This window comes from Homarus americanus, unplaced genomic scaffold, assembly GCF_018991925.1.
Source record: "Homarus americanus isolate GMGI-L3 unplaced genomic scaffold, GMGI_Hamer_2.0 scaffold19318, whole genome shotgun sequence".
Classification (NCBI taxonomy): Eukaryota; Metazoa; Arthropoda; class Malacostraca; order Decapoda; family Nephropidae; genus Homarus; species Homarus americanus.
Genome location: NW_024732238.1, coordinates 26,946 through 48,330, shown reverse-complemented (window position 1 = coordinate 48,330; position 21,385 = coordinate 26,946). Strand labels below are relative to the sequence as shown.

Here is a 21,385-nt window from a genome sequence, read left to right as displayed (position 1 = left end):
CACTGCGGGTCAACCCTACCGCCCGCCCCTTATATCAACGCCTTCCTTGTAATGACGTCATGAGGTTCCACAATGCCCACATTCTTACTGGCTTTTGTATTATTTCTCACATAGCGTTTTGCAACTGATTATACATTAACCTAAAGTAAATACACACACACTGGTGCATCTCGTCCTTCATCACTACAGTAAAGGATATGTTATTGTTTTATTCCATTCAGTTAAACTCGGTGTAGTCTTCGTGGTTCTGAGAATGAAAGTTGCAACGTTACGGTATTAAGTGATTTTATACCCCCCACATTTTATAGTGGAGAACATATAGTGTTATTCATAGTCTGTCAATGTGAAGATATTGGTTTTCATGACGAATAAAACTCCACATTTATTTCATCTGATGAATAAATACCCGAATACACATATAACCCAACCTAACCCAGTCTAATCTAACCTAAAGTAACTTTACCCAATCTAACCTAATCTAGCCTAACCTAACCTAACCCCCAGGTAGCTTTAGGGTGTTAAATCAGGTGAAATAAGCTGGGGTGACTAATTTTCATGACATCCAAAACATTACCATTAAATGACAATTATCTGTACCCTTCTAAATGTGTAAGATTGCTGGAGTTGTTCCAATATACTTGCATCAGCTAAGAGTGGTCTTGGGCCGAGTCATTCAAATGGTGATACAAGCATGAAAGTTGGCATGAATACTCGCCTTGGGTCGCCTTTTATGAAAAAAGTGCTAGCCACTTGAAAATCCAACATGGCGTCTGTTTTTCAAGATGGCTACCATCTGACTTGAAAATGCATCTTTTCATCAAGATGTCCGATTTAAGTGAGTAGTAGCGTCGATTCCTGTTTTAAACCACGTTGAAACTGATTTTGCCATCCCTGGATGTCTTCTTATGACTTACTGAATAGCGCTTAAAGGTATCTCTAAGAATTAACCATAATTATGTATTCGTAAATGGTAAAATATTGACTGCAAATAAGTTAGCACATTTATGGTGTACTAAGTAACTCTGTTTGTGTGCGCGCGCGTTTACTGTACGTGATAGCGTTTACTGTATGCTTACCACAACGTCACACACACGTGTCCTGTCAAACCCTTATCATTATATCATACTGAAAATAAGTTAACTTCGTCTTCTGTCAGTGTACGGTTACCATGAAGCCATGGAACCCTCGCTTATATCACTTAAATCTAACTTAATCTAACTAAATTTAATATAACAAATCATGCTGGACTTAACCTAACCGAATATACAAAAATAAACAAACTGGAGGTGCTTGTCTCTCGCCGCCAAAATACCATAGTTAGTAATGGACCATAACATATATAGCTATGTATAGAAAATGTAAATTATTATCATTTCAACGGGGACTTACCTAATACCCATCCCAACAGGAAGTGACCATGCCGAGGGAAGGAAGCCTTACACTAATTGTCTCCTCAGTGAAAATACGAAGCTTAATGTGATTACTTTTTACTTTTATCCTCTTCACTACTGATCGGCTCGTTAGCCACTGGGTCGGTCGGTCACGTCTCTGACACGCACTGTTGGCAGATATTGGGCCTCCACTGGCTCCTGAATATATCGGAACCTGCACCAGTGTTGGTCAAGTTTGGCCTTGAATGAGCTCACACTCTGTGCCGTCACAACGCTCTCCAGCACATTGTTCCAAGAGTTCACAATTCTCACTCCGAAAAAATTGCCTTCACAGTTTTCTGGACTTGTGGTTTCTTAAACCTTGAGCTGTGACCCCTTGTGGGGCGGACGTCCGCCAGCTCCAAGTATGTACAGTACATTCAACCGAGTAGTGCCCCCTTGTGAGGGCGCGTGTTCCTACTCTGTATCTACACCACCCTCATCTTACTTACTTCTCGTAGTCTTACTCTTACTCAGTTCCGTCACCTATTCTTTTGGTAGCATGGACATTCCTTTGGTAGCATGGACATTCTTTTGGTAGCATGGTCGAGGGTCTAGGCACATGGGTATGGGAATTCTGGTATCAAGTCACTTGGATGGAAATAAAGGTAAAATACTGTGGGAGAAATGAATACACCTAAAGTACTCTAAGAACAAATTTATTAATATGCAATCAATGGGGAAAGATATTGTATTAATCATATAACTACCAGGCTCAACTCCTGGGCTTATTGCAGACTCAGTTCCTACATTCTTACTTATTCAACAGTAATGACTCAGATCTTACATTCTTACTGCACACAACATTATTGGTGTTACATTACATGGCACTCATTGTAGATTATTTTACTCAACATACATTAATACTGACACTAGCATATACAGGGGTCCACTACCCGACATGAGATAATTATTTCCAACTAATTATCCCTAACATACATGTTACAACACTCTCTGTGGACATATACTTCTAAGGAGCAACCCAGGGTAGAACACTAGGGCTCACGACCGTTGTTATTGTGGGGTAGCCAGACACATGGCGAGTCTGGAGTCTGGCCCAACGAAGCCGTGGGGTGCATTAATCAGGCCGCATCGGTGCCATCGTTTCATATATGATCCCTGCTGGGTATGTACTACATCCGTGGCCGTTGTTGAATGGTTGCAAGAATCGCCATGGGATCTGGAGAAACATTGGAGCAGCGTCAAGGAGTGCTCTCCCTGGCTCATCTTGGGGGATATATACCCATGAGGTGCCAGTGATCGCTACTCACGCAATGACAATAATTACAAACAAACTAAATGTTACTCATTCAAAGATGACCCTCAGTTGACAAAGGTCTGGCGAATTACTTGAGTTGATTTACACAGACTAATTAAAGATTGAGCTTCCCAGGAGAAAGTGGAATAACAACGCATTGATAACTGTCTTCACAAAGGCGGGACTCTGGGAGGGAACACAAGTGTAGCGTGTATGGGGAAAAAACACGTCTTCTCAGGGGTCGCTAACTCACTCATGTTTTGCGGGCGTGGAGTTTAATAAGAATCATTAGTTAAATAGATCAGCAGTCAACGTGACCATGACACCCTGAGATGTTTATACACTTCGATTAGGTCGCCCCTCGCCCGTCTGTAGTACTGTATAAGCTAGGTAGTTGCAGGTGCTCCAATCTCTCTGGGTAACTGAGGTTCCGTAGAGTAGGCATCAATCGGGTGGCCCTCCTTTGGACATTTTCAATTAATTGACAATCTCTAGCATACCTTGGGGACCAGACGGGATGAAAATACTTCAGACGGGAAGCATCTCACTCTTGAAGATCGTGACGAGCGACGGACCAACTTACTGTATATTCACAAGTGGATTAAAGATAAAAAAAAACAACACCTCATAATGGGACACAGAATTTATAATGACTTTATCAGAATATTGTCTTACTGCTGATCTTTTAACTCTTATTGTGGACGATTCCCCTTTTATATTGATTATTTACCATCTCTTTTCACCACCTTCCTTCCCTCTCACCATACTAACACCTCTTTCCTTTTCCACCTCTCTCTCTCTCTCCTATATTTATTGAGGCGTGGGTTTATTACAAAGATATTAGGTTCTCTGTCTGTGTAGGAGGGAGAAGTACAACGCAACACACCAGACAAAATGTAGTGTTGACAATTGATCACAAACATGAATTCTGAGCCATTGTTTTTTTGTTAAGATTATAAATTTTGAGTCACTTTCCCCTAAATTCAGTTATAGGTGACAACTTTCATCCATTGTTAAGTTGTTATAATACTCTAATAGTTGAGGCCACCAATGGACATAATTATATCTCGTGTTGTCCTCGGGGTTCTGTTATACCGTATGAGAAATACTTACTTATACTGTATTTTATTGTGTATATAATAAATTCCCAATCAACCCATTAAAGGTTATGGTGGGTAGGTGTGGTGGTAGATGAAGGGATTTTTATAGTTATACCTTGAAGAATTATTCGTATTCTATGATAGTACAGTAAGTCATATTTTAATGGACCAACTTACCTAATTTTATTTAAAGTTTATAACATTAATTCCTGGACATTTCACCACATATCCTAGCTCACAAGCAGTAGGGGCAATTGTTGTAATGTTTTTTGGTACTTTATCATGACCTATAATGTGTAGTGTATATATTTTATTTATAATGTTTCCTTTAGTTTATCGTTATAGCTCATGTGATCATGTTAACATAATCTTTAAGTTAGTAAAAGTTAAACTAATTAATTTGTTTTAGGTTCCATCTTGTATGTTGCCGTAGCGTAGAGGGTTGAGTATACTTACTAGAAAGATTCATATGACGGATTTGTTGGGTTATCCTTGGTGGTCGGATATTATGTATAGTGTATACCTGCACTGCCTGTGTATATTGTTTGTACACCTATAATATATACATTGTTTATATACCTGCACTGCCTGTGTATATTGTTTGTACACCTATAATATATACATTGTTTATATACCTGCACTGCCTGTGTATATTGTTTGTATACCTATAATATATACATTGTTTATATACCTGCACAGTCTGTCTGCATGCTGAATCAGTATGAACTTATATAACGATTTTAATGAATAAGTATCTATATCTATTTATTTATCCATCTATCTTATGTTGTTGACGATCGTGAAACTTGACAGAAAAGTTTTAAATGTGATGACTGACTAGGCTTTCTGAGTGCCAAGGCTTTACACACTTTACACACACACACACTAACAGATAAAAAGTTAAAGACCATAAATATAACTATAAACTTTCTTTTTCTATTTCAAGAAAAGAATTTGAAGAATATTATTTCTTAATCTTTAATATCTGGCCACATAACTGATAAAACAGCTAAAGACAACTCAAGCACGAATGAAAGACCGATAAAGAGTGTAAACATAAAGTCGCACCAAGACCTTGCTGTAAATATTTATGGATGGAATGGTGAAGGTCGTCTATTGGATTACAGTTAGGGCTAAAGATCAAGATGGCGGGTTAGTAGGTAGGTAGAGTCGATAACGTCTTGGCAATGATGTGAGGGGAGGCGGCTACCCAGCATGTATCCCTTGTAATTTTCATGTTAAACGAGATCATATCACCCACTCACACCAGCACAAAATACTCTAGTTATCACTGTCCGATAACTACCCAGTGATGTAAAGTCATCTTTCTTGGCTATTACACTGTTTTTACTCCCTCAAGAGGAACTTGTTTAAATTACCAAGTGAAGGAACTCATTGATGACGGTAATAATAGTATAGTATTATTGAGAGAAAACAGTTGTATAGAATAAGTTGCTTCAGACATGACAGTTGTGATCATCTGAAAACAAAACAAAAAACAATATTGCTGTTAAGAAGTGCCTAACCTAACCTTAGCTAGATTAACCTAATCTAGCCTAACGAACCTAGACTAACTAGCCTGACTTAGGTTAGGGGAACTTTAGATGATAAAATCTTATGATATAAACTAGTAGGGGGCAAATCTTCAGGTGATCCTTATATTTAAAAATAATGTGAAATATTTCTAAGTTACAAAGAATTGTGACAACTGAAGAGGAAGTAGTGTGGTGACGTGCCGGAGATCGCTTGTCCCGGGTACATCAGGTGCAGCAGTACTGCTCCTAGATACGGTGAACTGACTATATCATTGAGGTCAAGTGTTTTATAATTGATAAAAAAACAAAATAAAAACAAATCCAAATCACATGTATTGCTGAAAACAGGTGAGGAATAATCCAGTGATGACATCGAAGGAAAGTGTTTCTGAACGTTTACTGTAGACTAGTGTCTTTTGGTGTTAAGCGATTTTTTCAACTACAAGAACTACCATTATTGTTGTCTAGCTGTCTCTTGACGCCCAACAGGCGTTACCTGCACATATCCGGCAGGGATTCATAACAACACAACGCAGTCATAGATCAAAGAAGATAGTTGAGACATTGATAACAGTTAGTGCTAAAGGGAAGGAGAAGAAAGGAACGAGAAAGTTGAAGAATATTATAAAATATTCACAGTAATATAGAAAAAGTAAAAAAAAAAAAAAAACGTGGAAAATTTAAAGACCAAAGTGATAACGCGCAGGCCTACCACAGTTGTGTCCCAGGTTCGATCACTTGCGAGGAGGATGTTAGCCACATGACATTTCACACACAAGTATCGTGAACCTCTAGTGTAACCTCTTAATGATTAAATTTGTATACACAACAACCCTGCTGGAGGAGGACCCACACACTCTTGCTGAAGGGGGACCCTCACACCCCTGCTGAAGGGGGACCCTCACACCCCTGCTGAAGGGGGACCCTCACACCCCTGCTGGAGGGGGACCCTCACACCCCTGCTGGAGGAGGACCCCACACCCCTGCTGCAGGAGGAGCCACACACTCTTGCTGAAGGGGGACCCCCACACCCCTGTTGGAGGAGAACCCCACACTCCTGCTGGGGGAGGACCCCACACCTAACCTAACCGTGGCCCAAACACCTGCTCACATCCCCAAGTTGGTGTAAAGGAATGCTTATTATTGTGGTTCTTTCCTACTAATTTTCTTATCGTGTAAGACAATATTCTTTACGTCCACGGATAAATAAGAACATCGGGAATGACACTGCCACGAGTGACACGTTGCCAAATCAACAAATGTGCCAGCTTATATGATCAACCAATCCTCTGAACAGTAGTTCATCACGACAAATTACACAATATGATAAGGCGGTGTATAAAAGAAGGGTTGTGACCGTGTGAGCTATAGTATTGGTCAGACAGCGGCAAGATGATGATAACGGTAGTACTGGTGGCAGTGTTGGCGGTCCTTCTCACGCACTTCCTTTGGTAAGTTAACCAACACTCCTCATCCTCTCTCCGTACGTGACAAGACAAACTTATGATTTATTCAGAAAATGTTGTGTAGCCAATCTTGTGTAGCCAGTCTTGTGGATATATTTACCAGTTTGTTTCCAACGAAGTAAAGGAATACAGATTTAAACCTTCCTTATTTCTTGCTGTAGCAACATGTTATACAGGCAACATCTTCTTGTATAGATTCTCTTAAGTAGATGTTTCCGTTTCTTCTCTACAACATTGTCTGCTGTATAACTCGAGACTCAGTACTGGTAGCGCGGTGTTGGTTGATGCACAGCTGTACGCTCATGATCAGCCAAAATTATTTCACTCTTGTAAATAACTGATAGTCTTTGAATGTATATGGAAGCAAGATTTTATATCGCTAGAAACTCATTTCCTATCGGGTTTGAATATATTCTATCTCAATGTATCAAACTTTGGAGGGTTAAAAAGTTTTTATATTCATCTGGACTGCCGTAAGGTGGGTGCCTTCTCTCTATGAATTGTTCCAAGTCTGCCTTCGGATCTGTATCCGTCTCTGAATAAGGACACACGACTATGCTCCCGATCGCTCAGGTGATGTAGCGACTGTGAATACGTAGCCAAATATAATATGTCACTGAATACTTTACAGTAAAAGCTTGACACTCTACCGGTCATTAAATATGTACTGTGAGTTCATTCAAGGCCAGACTTGACCAACACTGACGTGTACATTCTGGAGCCAGTACATCCCAGTACTTGCCAACAGTGTGTAACAGAGGCGTGACCGACTGCCCAAGTTGCTAACGTGCCGATCAGAGCCGCCAGTTTAGTGCCTATAGTAGGAAATTATTATTTCTAGCATTAATTTAGTGTAGTATGAAGCAAGACATTAATATCCATACAGTATTACTTGATAAGATCAATACTCATTTAATTTCACCTCTGACTGCAAGCATTAAGAGCCAACCGTAAAATGCTTCTTCTAAACTAAAACCTTCCAACTCCTGAATTATTTTTATAATCAATGATTAAAGAGACTGACACTGGCCTTATCCAATAATGCCACCCAGGACACTTTTAACTGGTCTACAGTTTGGCAGATAATGGTCGTTGATCCATTCACTTAAAAGGGCTTCAAGCTTTGCCTTATTTGATGCAGATGGCCAAAATGTCACCACTTAAACAGGAAACTTTGTTTTGGGGAGTGCTACAGTCTTGTCTGTACTTGGTTCCTCATAACTAATACTTGACATCTTCCCCAGGAGACGCAAGAACCACTTTCAGTTGCTGGCGAGGAATGGCATCCCGACACCCAAATACCACTGGCTCCTGGGTCACATGGAGCAAACATTCTACAGCCCCGGCAAGGTAGGCGTCTCCCTCATTTTTCACACTCTCCTCACTAGTGTCCTCACACCTCACTGTATCCTCACTAGTGTCCTCAGACCTCACTGTATCCTCACTAATGTCCTCAGACCTCACTGTATCCTCACTAGTGTCCTCACACCTCACTGTATCCTCACTAGTGTCCTCAGATCTCACTGTATCCTCACTAGTGTCCTCAGATCTCACTGTATCCTCACTAATGTCCTCACCAAGGGGTTGGCCTTACAGTTAGGCTGTAGATTATAGGCAGGACTGCACACGCTGATTAATTACGGATCAGTGGTCCAAAAGTTGGACATTTTGGTGTCTTATGACTCACAGATGGCATACTGTACATGAAACTGATCAAAAGTTGTCATGTTGGTGACACTTGCGAGAACTTCATGTACCTGTAGTGAAGCACTTGGATCACGTGAAGATTAGGCACCCCAACTTATTTCACCTGGTGATTAAACACCCTAATGGCAACCTAACTTAACTTAACCTAACGTAACTTAACCTGACGTAACGTAACCTAACTTAGTGCTGACCACACCTATGGTAGCCTAAACCTTTGTACTAATATTTACTTCTCTTTTATTAGCGGTCAGTGGTGGAGGTAAAACATGAATGGCTGCAACTGTATGGCAAAGTAGTCGGGTAAGTTTTCAAAGTTTTCTCTCTCTCTCTCTCTCTCTCTCTCACAAGGACAACTTTGCCATTACGGAAAACTTGACGATAACAAGATAGTGACTAGGTAAGACCTCGGCCTGGTCAAGGTCACTAAGTATAAGGCAGGTTTTGTCTCACCTGTGGCCCTCTTCCCTCATGTTACCTGGCCCAACTCACCTCCAGTACACCTACACTAACACCCTTCACCTCTTACACACCTCCAGTACACCAACACCCTCCACCTCTTACACACCTCCAGTACACCAACACCCTTCACCTCTTACACACTTCCAGTACACCTGCACCAACACCCTTCTTTTACACACACAAAAAATGAGCTTTTAATACACATATTTATAGATAATCAGCACTAATCTTTTTTTTCACTTTTGGAGATAAGATGCAACTAGAGTAGAGCACCTGCGTAGTTTATCAGCCCTCATGCTGGTTCATCGAGATGATAATTTCCTCATAGTAATCGTAATCATAAGTAAAGAGCGCGTGCGTGTGTGTGTGTGTGTGTGTGTGTGAACAACATTATCAAACAAAATAAATAAATTTCCCTTAATCACTTCTCCCTGCACAAATTCGGCGACAGTAACAAGTAGGTTGACGATATTTCTGTTATTTCGGTAATAATAATAAGTAGGTGGTAATATTTATATGGAATCAGCAATTTTAAACTTTTTAATATACCATTCAAACCTCATAATAAATCCATTGTTGTACAGTAATTGTGGTTGTTTGGCAGGTTCTACTCTGGAGCTATACCCCGCGTCCTGGTGGCTGATCTGGATATGCTCAAACACATTCTCGTGAAAGACATCAATAACTTCGTCAACCGATCTGTAAGTGGCACCCAACCTCATCATTATTCTCAAGTGGCTCCCTAGTTAGTCCTAAAACAGTACCTAGTCCAAATAGGCTTTAACCTAATGTTACTTAAGCAATACGATTAAAGGGACTCTCATTAGGGTCCAATCCTAGCGCTTGGTTTAGATTCTGGTAGATTAGATTAGTTTAGTTTGTTAGGTTATATTAGGTTAGGTTAGGTTACGTTACGTTACGCGAGGAAACTATTGTTATCAAGAAACTCGTCTAAACAGCTCATGACCAACACTTATAACGTTGGTCAGTAAACCTGACTTAACCTAATCTAACGTACCTGACAGGCACAACACTAGTTGGACGGACACAAGATAAGACAATCACTTAATAATTTTACATCATCGTTATGTTAGTCTCCTTAATCAGTTGGCCAGGTTACTGCTGCCTGATAATAAGTACAGTTTATGCACTTGATGGTATAGAAGTGCAGTTCTTGAGCGATTGTGAACTGATATCCTCTATGTTATAAAGTAAGACATTCACTCAGTTGTAGGTTACGTTATAAAGTTTATGGTGAAATAAATAACAAATATAATGAAACATGAAATGAAAACAGGTCAAATGGACTACATTTTTATGAGGCCCTAAATTAACCTAACCTAACCTAACTTGAAACCCCATAGATCAAGTTTTAAGTTATATTCTGGTTAATTATTTCCAACTTGTGTTTTATGAAAACAGTTCTTCGGAACAGACAAGAAAATGTTGATCTTTTTGAGAGACCAACAGTGGAAGGATGTGAGGCGAATCATGACCCCGGTGTTCTCCAGCGCAAAGATGAAGAAAGTAAGAGTGCTTCCTCCACTGTCATACTCCACCAACACTGTCATACTCCACCAACACTGTCATACTCCACCAACACTGTCATACTCCACTAACACTGTCATACTCCACCAACACTGTCATACTCCACTAACACTGTCATACTCCACCAACACTGTCATACTCCACCAACACTGTCATACTCCACCAACACTGTCGCACCTGCTTACTGTCGCCTCCTGGCATTGTCGCCTCCACCAACACTGTCACTCACTATACTCCACCAACACTGTCATACTCCACTAACACTGTCATACTCCTGCTTCCACCAACACTGTCATACTCCTGCCATCTTACTGTCATACTACTGTCATACTCACAACACTGTCGCCCTCCCCTGTCATACTCCACCTAACACTCATACTCATAACACTGTCAGCCTCACTGTGCTTACTGTCACTGTCACGCCTCCTGCTTACTACTCCACCAACACTGTCATACTCCACCAACTGCTTACTGTCATGTCGCCTCACGCAACACTGTCATACTCCACTAACACTGTCATACTCCACCAACACTGTCTTACTGTCATCTCCACCCACTGTCACCATACTCCACTAACACTGTCACTACTCCACTAACACTGTCGCCTCCCTGCCTGTCATGTCTCTCCACTAACATCATACTCCACTAACACTCATACTCCACCAACACTATCATACTCCTGCTTACTGTCATACTCCACCTGTCATACTCCACTAACACTGTCATACTCCCACCAACACTGTCATACTCCACCAACACTGTCATACTCCCCAACTCCTATCATACCCTTACTAGCCTGTCATATACTAACACTGTCATACTCCGCCTCCACCAACACTGTCGCCATATCCTCCACCATACTCCTGCCATGTCATACTCCACTAACACTGTCATACTCCACCAACACTATACTCACCCAACACTCCTGTCATGCTCCATCGTCATACTCCACTAACACTGTCATACTCCCACCAACACTATCATACTCCCACCAACCTACTCCTCCACCTAACACTGTCATACTCCCTGCCTGTCTAACACTGTCATGCTCACAACACTGTCATACTACTCTATACTCCCTAACACTCCTAACTGTCGCCTCCTGCTGTCATACTGTCATACTCACCAACACCATCATACGCTAACAGCCATACTCCTGCCTATCGCCTCCACCTAACACTGTCATACTCTGTCATACTCCACAACACTGTACATACTCCTGTACTGTCGCCTCCTGCTGTCACTCCACCAACACCTGTCCTCCACCAACACTGCCCTATCATACTCCCTGCTTACTGTCATACCCACTAACACTGTCATACTCCCACCAACACTATCACCTCCACTAACACTGTCATCTCCACCAACACTGTCATACTCCACCATACTCCCTGCACTGTCATACTCCACTAACACTGTCATACTCCCCAACACTATCATACTCACTAACACTGTCATACTCCTGTCATACTCCTGCCTCCCTGCTTACTCATGTCATACACAACACCGTCATACTCCACCAACACTGTCATCTCCACCAACACTATCATTCCCTGCCTGTCACTGTCATACTCCACCAACACTGTCATACTGTCATACTACTCCCACCATCATACTCCCACCAACACTGTCATACTCCTGCTGTCATACTCCACCAACACTATCATATATCACTCCCACAACACTGTCGCCTCCTGTCACCTGTCATACTCCACCAACACTGTCATGTCATACTATCGTCATACTCCACACTTTGTCATGTCATACTCCACTGTCGCCACCTACACTGTCATACTCCACTAACACTGTCATACTCCTGCTGTCCTCCCCCTGCTACTGTCATTATCATCCTAACACTATCATGTGTCATACTAACATACTATCATACTACTGTCATGTCATACTGCCAACACTGTCATGTCATATACTCCACCAACACTACTCGCTCCACCAACACTATCAGCCTCCCACCAACACTGTCATGTCATACTCCACCAACACTATCATACTCACCAACACTGTCTGTCCTGCTTTCTGTCATACCAACACTATCATACTCTGCATACTCCACCAACACTATGTACTCACCAACACTATATACTATATCGCCTCCACTGTCATGCCACCAACACTGCTCACTAACACTGTCATACTCATGCTCCACAACAGTCATACTCCTGCTTACTATCATACTCCACCAACACTATCATGTCATACTATCATACTCCACCAACACTGTCATACTGCAACACTGTCGCCTCCACAAAACTATCATACTCCACCAACACTGTCATGTCATACTCCTAACACTATCATACTCCCTGCTTACTGTCATCTTCTCCTGCTGCTGTCGCCTCCTGCCACTATCATACTCCTGCCTGTCATACTCCACCAACACTGTCATACTCCACCAACACTGTCATACTCCACCAACACTATCATACTCCACCAACACTGTCATACTCCACCAACACTATCATACTCCACCAACACTGTCATACTCCACCAACACTGTCATACTCCACCAACACTGTCATACTCCACCAACACTGTCATACTCCACCAACACTGTCATACTCCACCAACACTGTCATACTCCACCAACACTGTCATACTCCACCAACACTGTCATACTCCACCAACACTATCATACTCCACCAACACTGTCATACTCCACCAACTGTTGATATCTCTACATGAACTCACCCATAGTTTCTCTGCCCCATACTGTACTAATATGAAATTGCTTTAGAGAATACAGATTAGTATAATTCTCGTAAGTTTATTTCGTGTTTCAGTATAAATAAGACAAGTGAATTTTAATCAAAGAACATATTATGTGTTGGTAGATGATGCCGCTGATGGGCGGGTGTGTAGAGGAACTGATGGACATGTATGAAACAGCCGCCGACTCTGGCCAACCCATTGACATGATGGAGGCTTTTCAGTGTCTCACCATGGATGTCATCAATCGCTGTGCTATCACTCTCGATATCAACTGCATCAAGAACCCAAAGGTAACCTTACCTTACCTTACCTTCATCACCACAATCACGTCCGCCTTTGTCAACAATAACATTCATTTATACAATATCGTTTCATATTTTTTTTTATTTAGTTTATTTTTCATAGCTAATTTTTTTAGTCTGCCCATTGCTTGTCTATTCATCTCTCACTGACTGGCGCATACTCGGGTCTTGTACCTGAATATATTAATAATGATTTAACCCGTTGATGACGATAGTTTAACCCTTAGAGGGTGACGGTTTAAACTCGTAGAGGACGATGATATAGCCATCACCCTCCAGGACTCAAAGGGTTAGGTACAATAACAAAGTGTGACAGTCAGGTAAGACGCCTTGAAAGGACTACTTAAAATTTTATGAACAGAATGAGGTGCTGGCATTCATGAGGAAGTACGTGAGTCAGCCCATACCTTGCATCTTCAAGTTCATTGTGGCTTTCCCTATGTTGTATGACCTGATCCGTCTCCTCATCCCGGAGAACAAACGTAACAACATCACCTTCATAGAGGAGCATCTGACCAAGGTCGTAAAGCAACGCAGAGAACAGACACAGGTGAGGTTAGGTTAGATTTCGTGGCACTTAATCTAATTTTATAAATTTCTTCACATATTTTCTATTTATGTATTTTCTGAGATGTGATGGTGATAAGGCCTTTGAGCCATAGAAAGACGGAGAGAGAGAGAGAGAGAGAAGTAAGGTTATCTCATCTTCCAGGCGACTGTAGTGGACGGGCTACAACTCCTTGTGGACGCCGCTGATGCGAACGTTGATGCCTCCAAAACCAAACTGACAGGTAACACCTACCAGACACCCACGTCATTTCCACCCATCACCACAGTACCCCTGTACACACACACACACACACACATATATATATATATATATATATATATATATATATATATATATATATATATATATATATATATATATATATATATATATATATATATATATATTTCTAATGAAAAACGTGGATAAGATAAATCTTGATAAAATCACACGGGAAAAGGGAAACAACGGAGTTGCCTCTGAAATATCTTGAATAAAGACGAAAGCTAAGGTGCTCCGTTGTTTCCCTTTTCCGTATGATTTTATCAAGATATATATATATATATATATATATATATATATATATATATATATATATATATATATATATATATATATATATATATATATATATATTGCTCTCCATTCATCTGTATTCCTTACCTTTTTTTCTTTACTATAGCCTATCTATCTATCTATAGTATTGTAGGGGTATCGAGATATTAATGTTGTCTAGCACTCAGGATGGAAGGAAACTCTAATGTGGTTTTCTTATATAATATAAGTTATATGATAGACAGTCTGGTGCGTGGAGCTTGCTGGAGGAGGTGTTGCTTGTTCAGGAAGATGGGCAGAATGAGAGTTGGTTGGTGAGGAAGCTCAGAGAAGGGCAGCTGGTGGGTCGCCATGCTCGCTGGCGGGAGCGAGGACCGCCAGGCAGGCGAGGAGAAGCGAAGGGAGCCAGGCAGCGGCGGAGGAGGAGGTGTTGCTTGTTCAAGAAGAATGGTCAGAATGAATCTCAATGGAGAGACAGAGCTTATATACCCAGCAGCAGCCGCCAGTCCTCTATGAATCATGTTGGGAAAACCCAGAAAGTTGCCGGTGAGTAGTTTCGTTGCTAGGCAACCGTACCATCTGGGGACAGCTCTCGCTTGGTTGCTAGGAGACTGCACGTCGGAATGCGTGGAGGTGCCGTGTGGTGGCTGTGGCTACGCAGTTGTAGGCAGTTGTAGGGGAGACGTCCACTACAATACTCTCCCTTCCCTCCAGGCGGTGTAGGAGACTTGTTGTTTGTAGAGTTGCTTAGCACATGTGAGGCAGACCGGGCGGTGCATGCCTCATGTGAGACAACGGCGATGGCGTGATGAGCCGATCGCTGAAATACAACTGTCTAGATACACACTTTCTGTGGGAGAAGGGAGAAAAGGGTGTGTGGAGGCGATGATTGGTGTGCTTCCCTCACGACAGGTACAGGGTCGTCAGCTGCGCCTGCTGGGGTGTGTGTGGGCCTGGGTCAGGAGCAGGGGCTGCGTCAGCAGAAGCGGATTAGGGCTCGTGACAGCAGCTGGGTCCACGACAGCAGCAGGGTGCAGGACATTAGCAGGGAGTACCTGAGGGAGAAAAGAGGGTGTGTGTGGGTCCGGATTCAGGAACAGAGGCCGCGTCAGGGGTTATTGCTGGACCGGGGTCAGCGTCTGAGGCATGACGGGTGTGCTGGGGTCGTCAGGATGTGGTGCGTGGGGCAGGAAGAGGAGCCGGTGTCTGCTTGAAGACTGGGAGCGTGATCAGTGTCTCCTCCATCCTGTGTGAGTGCTAATCTCCGGGAGTCACCATTGTAGGGGTATCGAGATATTAATGTTGTCTAGCACTCAGGATGGAAGGAAACTCTAATGTGGTTTTCTTATATAATATAAGTTATATGATAGACAGTCTGGTGCGTGGAGCTTGCTGGAGGAGGTGTTGCTTGTTCAAGAAGAATGGTCAGAATGAATCTCAATGGAGAGACAGAGCTTATATACCCAGCAGCAGCCGCCAGTCCTCTATGAATCATGTTGGGAAAACCCAGAAAGTTGCCGGTGAGTAGTTTCGTTGCTAGGCAACCGTACCATCTGGGGACAGCTCTCGCTTGGTTGCTAGGAGACGGCACGTCGGAATGCGTGGACGTATACAATACTCCCTTCCCTCCAGGCGGTGTAGGAGACTTGTTGTCTGTAGAGTTGCTTAGCACATGTGAGGCAGACCGGGCGGTGCATGCCTCATGTGAGACAACGGCGATGGCGTGATGAGCCGATCGCTGAAATACAACTGTCTAGATACACACTATCTGTGGGAGAAGGGAGAAAAAGGGTGTGTGGAGGCGATGAATGTTGTGCTTCCCTCACGACAGGTACAGGGTCGTCAGATGCGCCTGCTGGGGTGTGTGTGGGCCTGGTCAGGAGCAGGGGCTGCGTCAGCAGAAGCGGATTAGGGCTCGTGACAGCAGCTGGGTCCACGACAGCAGCAGGGTGCAGGACATTAGCAGGGAGTACCTGAGGGAGAAAAGAGGGGTGTGTGGGTCCGGATTCAGGAACAGAGGCCGCGTCAGGGGCGGCAGGGGTTACTGCTGGGCCGGGGTCGGCGTCTGAGGCAGGACGGGTGTGCTGGGGTCGGTAGGATGTGGTGCTTGGGGCAGGAAGAGGAGCCGGTGTCTGCTTGAAGACTGGGAGCGTGATCAGTGTCTCCTCCATCCTGTGTGAGTGCTAATCTCCGGGAGTCACCATTGTAGGGGTATCGAGATATTAATGTTGTCTAGCACTCAGGATGGAAGGAAACTCTAATGTGGTTTTCTTATATAATATAAGTTATATGATAGACAGTCTGGTGCGTGGAGCTTGCTGGAGGAGGTGTTGCTTGTTCAAGAAGAATGGTCAGAATGAATCTCAATGGAGAGACAGAGCTTATATACCCAGCAGCAGCCGCCAGTCCTCTATGAATCATGTTGGGAAAACCCAGAAAGTTGCCGGTGAGTAGTTTCGTTGCTAGGCAACCGTACCATCTGGGGACAGCTCTCGCTTGGTTGCTAGGAGACGGCACGTCGGAATGCGTGGAGGTGCCGTGTGGTGGCTGTGGCTACGCAGTTGTAGGCAGTTGTAGGGGAGACGTCCACTACAGTATCTATGGTTTTTTTCTCCTCTCTCTCAGACGAAGAGGTAGTGGACAACGCGTTCCTATTCCTACTGGCTGGATTTGAGACAACGAGTACCGCCCTCACCTACACCTCCTACCTACTAGCCCTCAACCCTGACATCCAAGAGAAGATCTTCCAAGAGGTGGAGGAGGTAGTGGGTCTTGAGGTAGGTTAAACCCGGCCCTCTCAGATGAAGATTGTTTACATTGTTATCCTCCTCCAGATATATATTTTTGGACTCTTTCATCACCTCACTGGAGAAGGTAGTCACAATCATCACTGGTGCTTTATCATTTAACTTCTCACAGGAAGAAATTCGACCTTTCACTTACCACCATAATATGTTAATAGCAAAAACTGAATATTTACTTGCATATAAGTTATTAAAACATACTTTCTATGAGTTTAATCAATACTCACTTCACCTGATTTGCATAATTCGGAGTGAATACATTAATGAAGTTATCTTATGTTATATTGCACACACACACACACACACACACACACACACACACACACACACACACACACACACACACACACACACACACACACACACACACACACACTTACTTCTGGATGCTTGGATCAGCTTTCTTAAGAATTCTGACCACCAAAACCTCGGAGTTGTTTTAACTCTAGTTTCGGTAGAGTCTCCGTACAGTTTTGACAACATTTTAGCCACCATCTTTGCATGGCAGCCAATTAGAACACCACTTAATGAAAAAAATTTCTTAACTTATCCTCTTTGCCACTGGTCAGTTCTCTAACTGATCAGGCAGTCAGTTACTTATGTTACCCTCAGTGTCGGATTTAGACCTGTGGAGGCCCATGGGCAGCCTCTTTGTGGAGGCCCCCCCTCATTATAACTACCCAAGAGGGTGGGGTAGCGAGTGAAGTGAGCCTAAATATCTGGGAGTTCCGGGGGGAGCTGTAAGCCCCCCGCGAAAATTTTGAAATTTGAACACTTCTTTGGAGAATTTTGAAGCCATATGCAGTTATATTGAGGAAATTAGAACATTGAGAAATTTTTAATTTACTGTATATTTATTGATAGTGTGCAAATTTCCAACACACACACACACACACACACACACACACAAAAGTGAGACATGACTGGAGTCATTCATGTGGTTTCAAGTCAACCAGCCCTGGTATACGGTTCATAGGAAAACCAGGTATTCATGAATTTCAAGGAGTAGCTAGCCTAATTTCTATCACGCTTCTTGCTGAACATAGTTTTACGTGATGGAATAGATAAACATGAATTTTAAAGAATGAAAATAAAAATAATCCAAATGAATAAACAAATAAATAAAATATTGTAATATGTGGAGGCCCCAGGGCAGCTGCCCACTTTGCCCACTCCTGAATCCGGCCCTAGTTACCCTATACACACTGTTGGCAACTACTAAGCATGCTCGGGCTCTTGAATTTATCTGAACATTTGCCATTGTTCGTCAAGTCTAGTCTTAAATGAGCTGGCACCCAATGCTATTATAGCATTATCTAGTAGGTTATTACAAAGAAGTGACTGTCCCACAGCGCGCTCCATCCTATGAAGATTTAAGTAAGCTGGTGTACACGGAGGCAGTAGCATTGGAATCGACCAGGATGTATCCACCAGTGACGGGCTTCATCACTCGCCAAGCGACGCAGGACTGGCAATACGGCCCATACACCATCCCTGCTGGCACCGAGGTGGAGGTCCCTGTCTGGTCCATCCATCACAACCCTGAACTCTACCCTCAACCTGAACTATTTAAGCCTGAGAGGTAAAAGTGCATCTTGGATACTTACCAACAGCGTCCAAGTCCTCCTAACCTAACCTAACCTAACCTCACCTCCTAGCCTGCCTTGGAGAACATGATATTATATACAGATTACTTTTCACATCTTAACAAGCTATTAAGATAATCTGTGTTGTTGTATATCCCAGGTTCCTCCCTAAGGCCAAGAAAGACCGTCACACTATGGCCTACCTTGGCTTCGGAGGTGGCCCACGCAACTGTCTAGGCTTGAGGTTTGCCTTGATGGAGATGAAATTGGTTCTCAGTTCTGTTATACAGCGTTTCTACATAAAACCTTGCTCACACACCAAGGTATGTCTCACACACATACACACAGAGGTGCTCAAAATAGAGCTTAGTACAGCAATCATGCTTCCCGATCTCTTAATGTAATTTTGTAATGCTAATTACAGTATTATCGCCAACTCTGGGTTTCCAAAGTGCGATTTTGATGGTTTTGTGTTATTTTGGAAGTGCTTAATTAGCTAAACCCCTCAAATTCAAAATCCGAGAGAAAAGTATATTTCGGTCGAAACATTAGTTAGGCTTACGTTTTTGGTGGTTTTGGCCCAAAATTAAATTTTGTTGAAAATTCATAATAATGTTAGTACTCCTGAGCATGCTGATTCCGAATCTGTTGTCCGCGATTCGATTGTAAGGTAATTATTGGTTGTAATGACGTTTAGATAATTTTAAGGGTATTTATTAATTTTGATCTTAACTAATATATCGTCAAAATTACTAAACTGAAAGATCACTATTCTGTGTATAGAGTACTTAATTTAAAATATTGAATTCCATACAGAAGATGTTTATGTGAGCTCTGTGAGGTAAAGAAGTCAAAATTGTCAGAATGAACACTAATATTACCTTTATAAACATCATTTGTCCCTGGAAAGTTATAGACACTGAAAAAATGGATATAATCAACTATTCTGACCTTTCTGTCTTTATCAATTATTGAATCTCTTGTTGTGTGCTAAACATGCATTAATCTTATAGTGTAGTCTAGTCTAGTCTAGTCTAGTCAATACAGCATCCTCTACCCTTGCTCTCAACAGGTACCCCTAACCTTGGTGACTCGTAACGTGTTCACCAACCCAGATGAAGGTGTGTGGCTCACTCTACACAGACGCACCACTGACTTACCTCACCACTACCAGCCTCCAACGCAGGTACTGTACAATAGACTCTGTCAAGTACCACTAACAAAATAAAGTATTAGTTTCATTATATTGTTTCTTAATAACAAGGACAAATTGATATACAAGGTCCAGCATGTTCTTTGAATACGCCCTGGCTTCAACAATTCAAAAGGTCTTTAGTCCAAATAGGCCCCAACCTAACCTAACCATTTGGACTGATGCCAGTTCTCAAGGGCCCCCAGTCCTTGCTGCCTTACTCATCCTCTTCACCCCATGCAGTCGGGCAGTCGTTCTGTTCTATTACACGCTGTTGGTAATTTTCTGGACATGTATGAGCATAGGTAAGGCTGGGGCTTTTAGAACAAGGCTACTCACCTTCCTTTGTGTACATATAACTATTATTCTTTCTTGTTCATCACCATGGGTATAAGTTGTTTGTCATCCTTATTACAGCAGTGAAGTGTCGTGTTGTCGGTCTTCAGAAGGAAGTGTGAAGCGACGGAGTCTACCAACCATACCCACACTATCTCGCCATGTAAACAATATCAACACAAAACTTTCAGAGGTTGAGATTCATTAAAGTTAATATTAGCTTAGATCCGAGGATGTCTTTAAACTATTTTTTGGCTCAAATATCAGTACTTGTCAACAGTAATAGAGAACCAGTACATGCCCAGTACTTGTCAACAGTAATAGAGAACCAGTACATGCCCAGTACTTGTCAACAGTAATAGAGAACCAGTACATGTCAGTACTTGTCAACAGTAATAGAGAACCAGTACATGCCCAGTACTTGTCAACAGTAATAGAGAACCAGTACATGCCCAGTACTTGTCAACAGTAATAGAGAACCAGTACATGTCCAGTACTTGTCAACAGTAATAGAGAACCAGTACATGTACAGTACTTGTAAACAGTAATAGAGAACCAATACATGTCCAGTACTTGTCAACAGTAATAGAGAACCAGTACATGTCCAGTACTTGTAAACAGTAATAGAGAACCAGAACATGTCCAGTACTTGTCAACAGTAATAGAGAACCAGTACATGCCCAGTACTTGTCAACAGTAATAGAGAACCAGTACATGTCCAGTACTTGTCAACAGTAATAGAGAACCAATACATGTCCAGTACTTGTCAACAGTAATAGAGAACCAGTACATGTCCAGTACTTGTCAACAGTAATAGAGAACCAGTACAT

General features: G+C 42.3%; 1 protein-coding gene across 2 annotated transcripts; it reads left to right on the top strand.

Moving 5' to 3' along the window:
- Positions 1–6,669: 6,669 nt before the first annotated feature.
- LOC121868234 (cytochrome P450 3A31-like) lies at positions 6,670–20,911 on the top strand. 2 transcript variants are annotated; one of them, XM_042368546.1, is made up of 13 exons: positions 6,670–6,774; positions 8,034–8,139; positions 8,741–8,796; positions 9,560–9,656; positions 10,378–10,482; positions 13,353–13,520; positions 13,894–14,082; positions 14,245–14,323; positions 17,263–17,414; positions 18,794–19,023; positions 19,188–19,350; positions 20,100–20,213; positions 20,637–20,911. In XM_042368546.1, exons 1-13 carry the CDS (start codon positions 6,716–6,718, stop codon positions 20,640–20,642), a joined length of 1,524 nt encoding a protein of 507 aa, XP_042224480.1. In that variant the 5' UTR covers positions 6,670–6,715; the 3' UTR covers positions 20,643–20,911. The 2 variants fall into 2 exon arrangements, with proteins under 2 accessions (XP_042224480.1, XP_042224479.1); XM_042368545.1 differs by lacking the exon at positions 20,637–20,911 and having other exon boundaries at positions 20,100–20,627.
- The last annotated feature ends 474 nt before the right edge of the window (positions 20,912–21,385 follow it).

Bases quoted from the DNA above. Each gene is read 5' to 3' on its own strand.
- LOC121868234 (XM_042368545.1), top strand. From the start codon at position 6,716: ATGATGATAACGGTAGTACTGGTGGCAGTGTTGGCGGTCCTTCTCACG. The intron at 9,657-10,377 runs GTAAGTGGCACC...TTATGAAAACAG, and splicing joins ATAACTTCGTCAACCGATCT to TTCTTCGGAACAGACAAGAA. The intron at 13,521-13,893 runs GTAACCTTACCT...TTTTATGAACAG, and splicing joins ACTGCATCAAGAACCCAAAG to AATGAGGTGCTGGCATTCAT.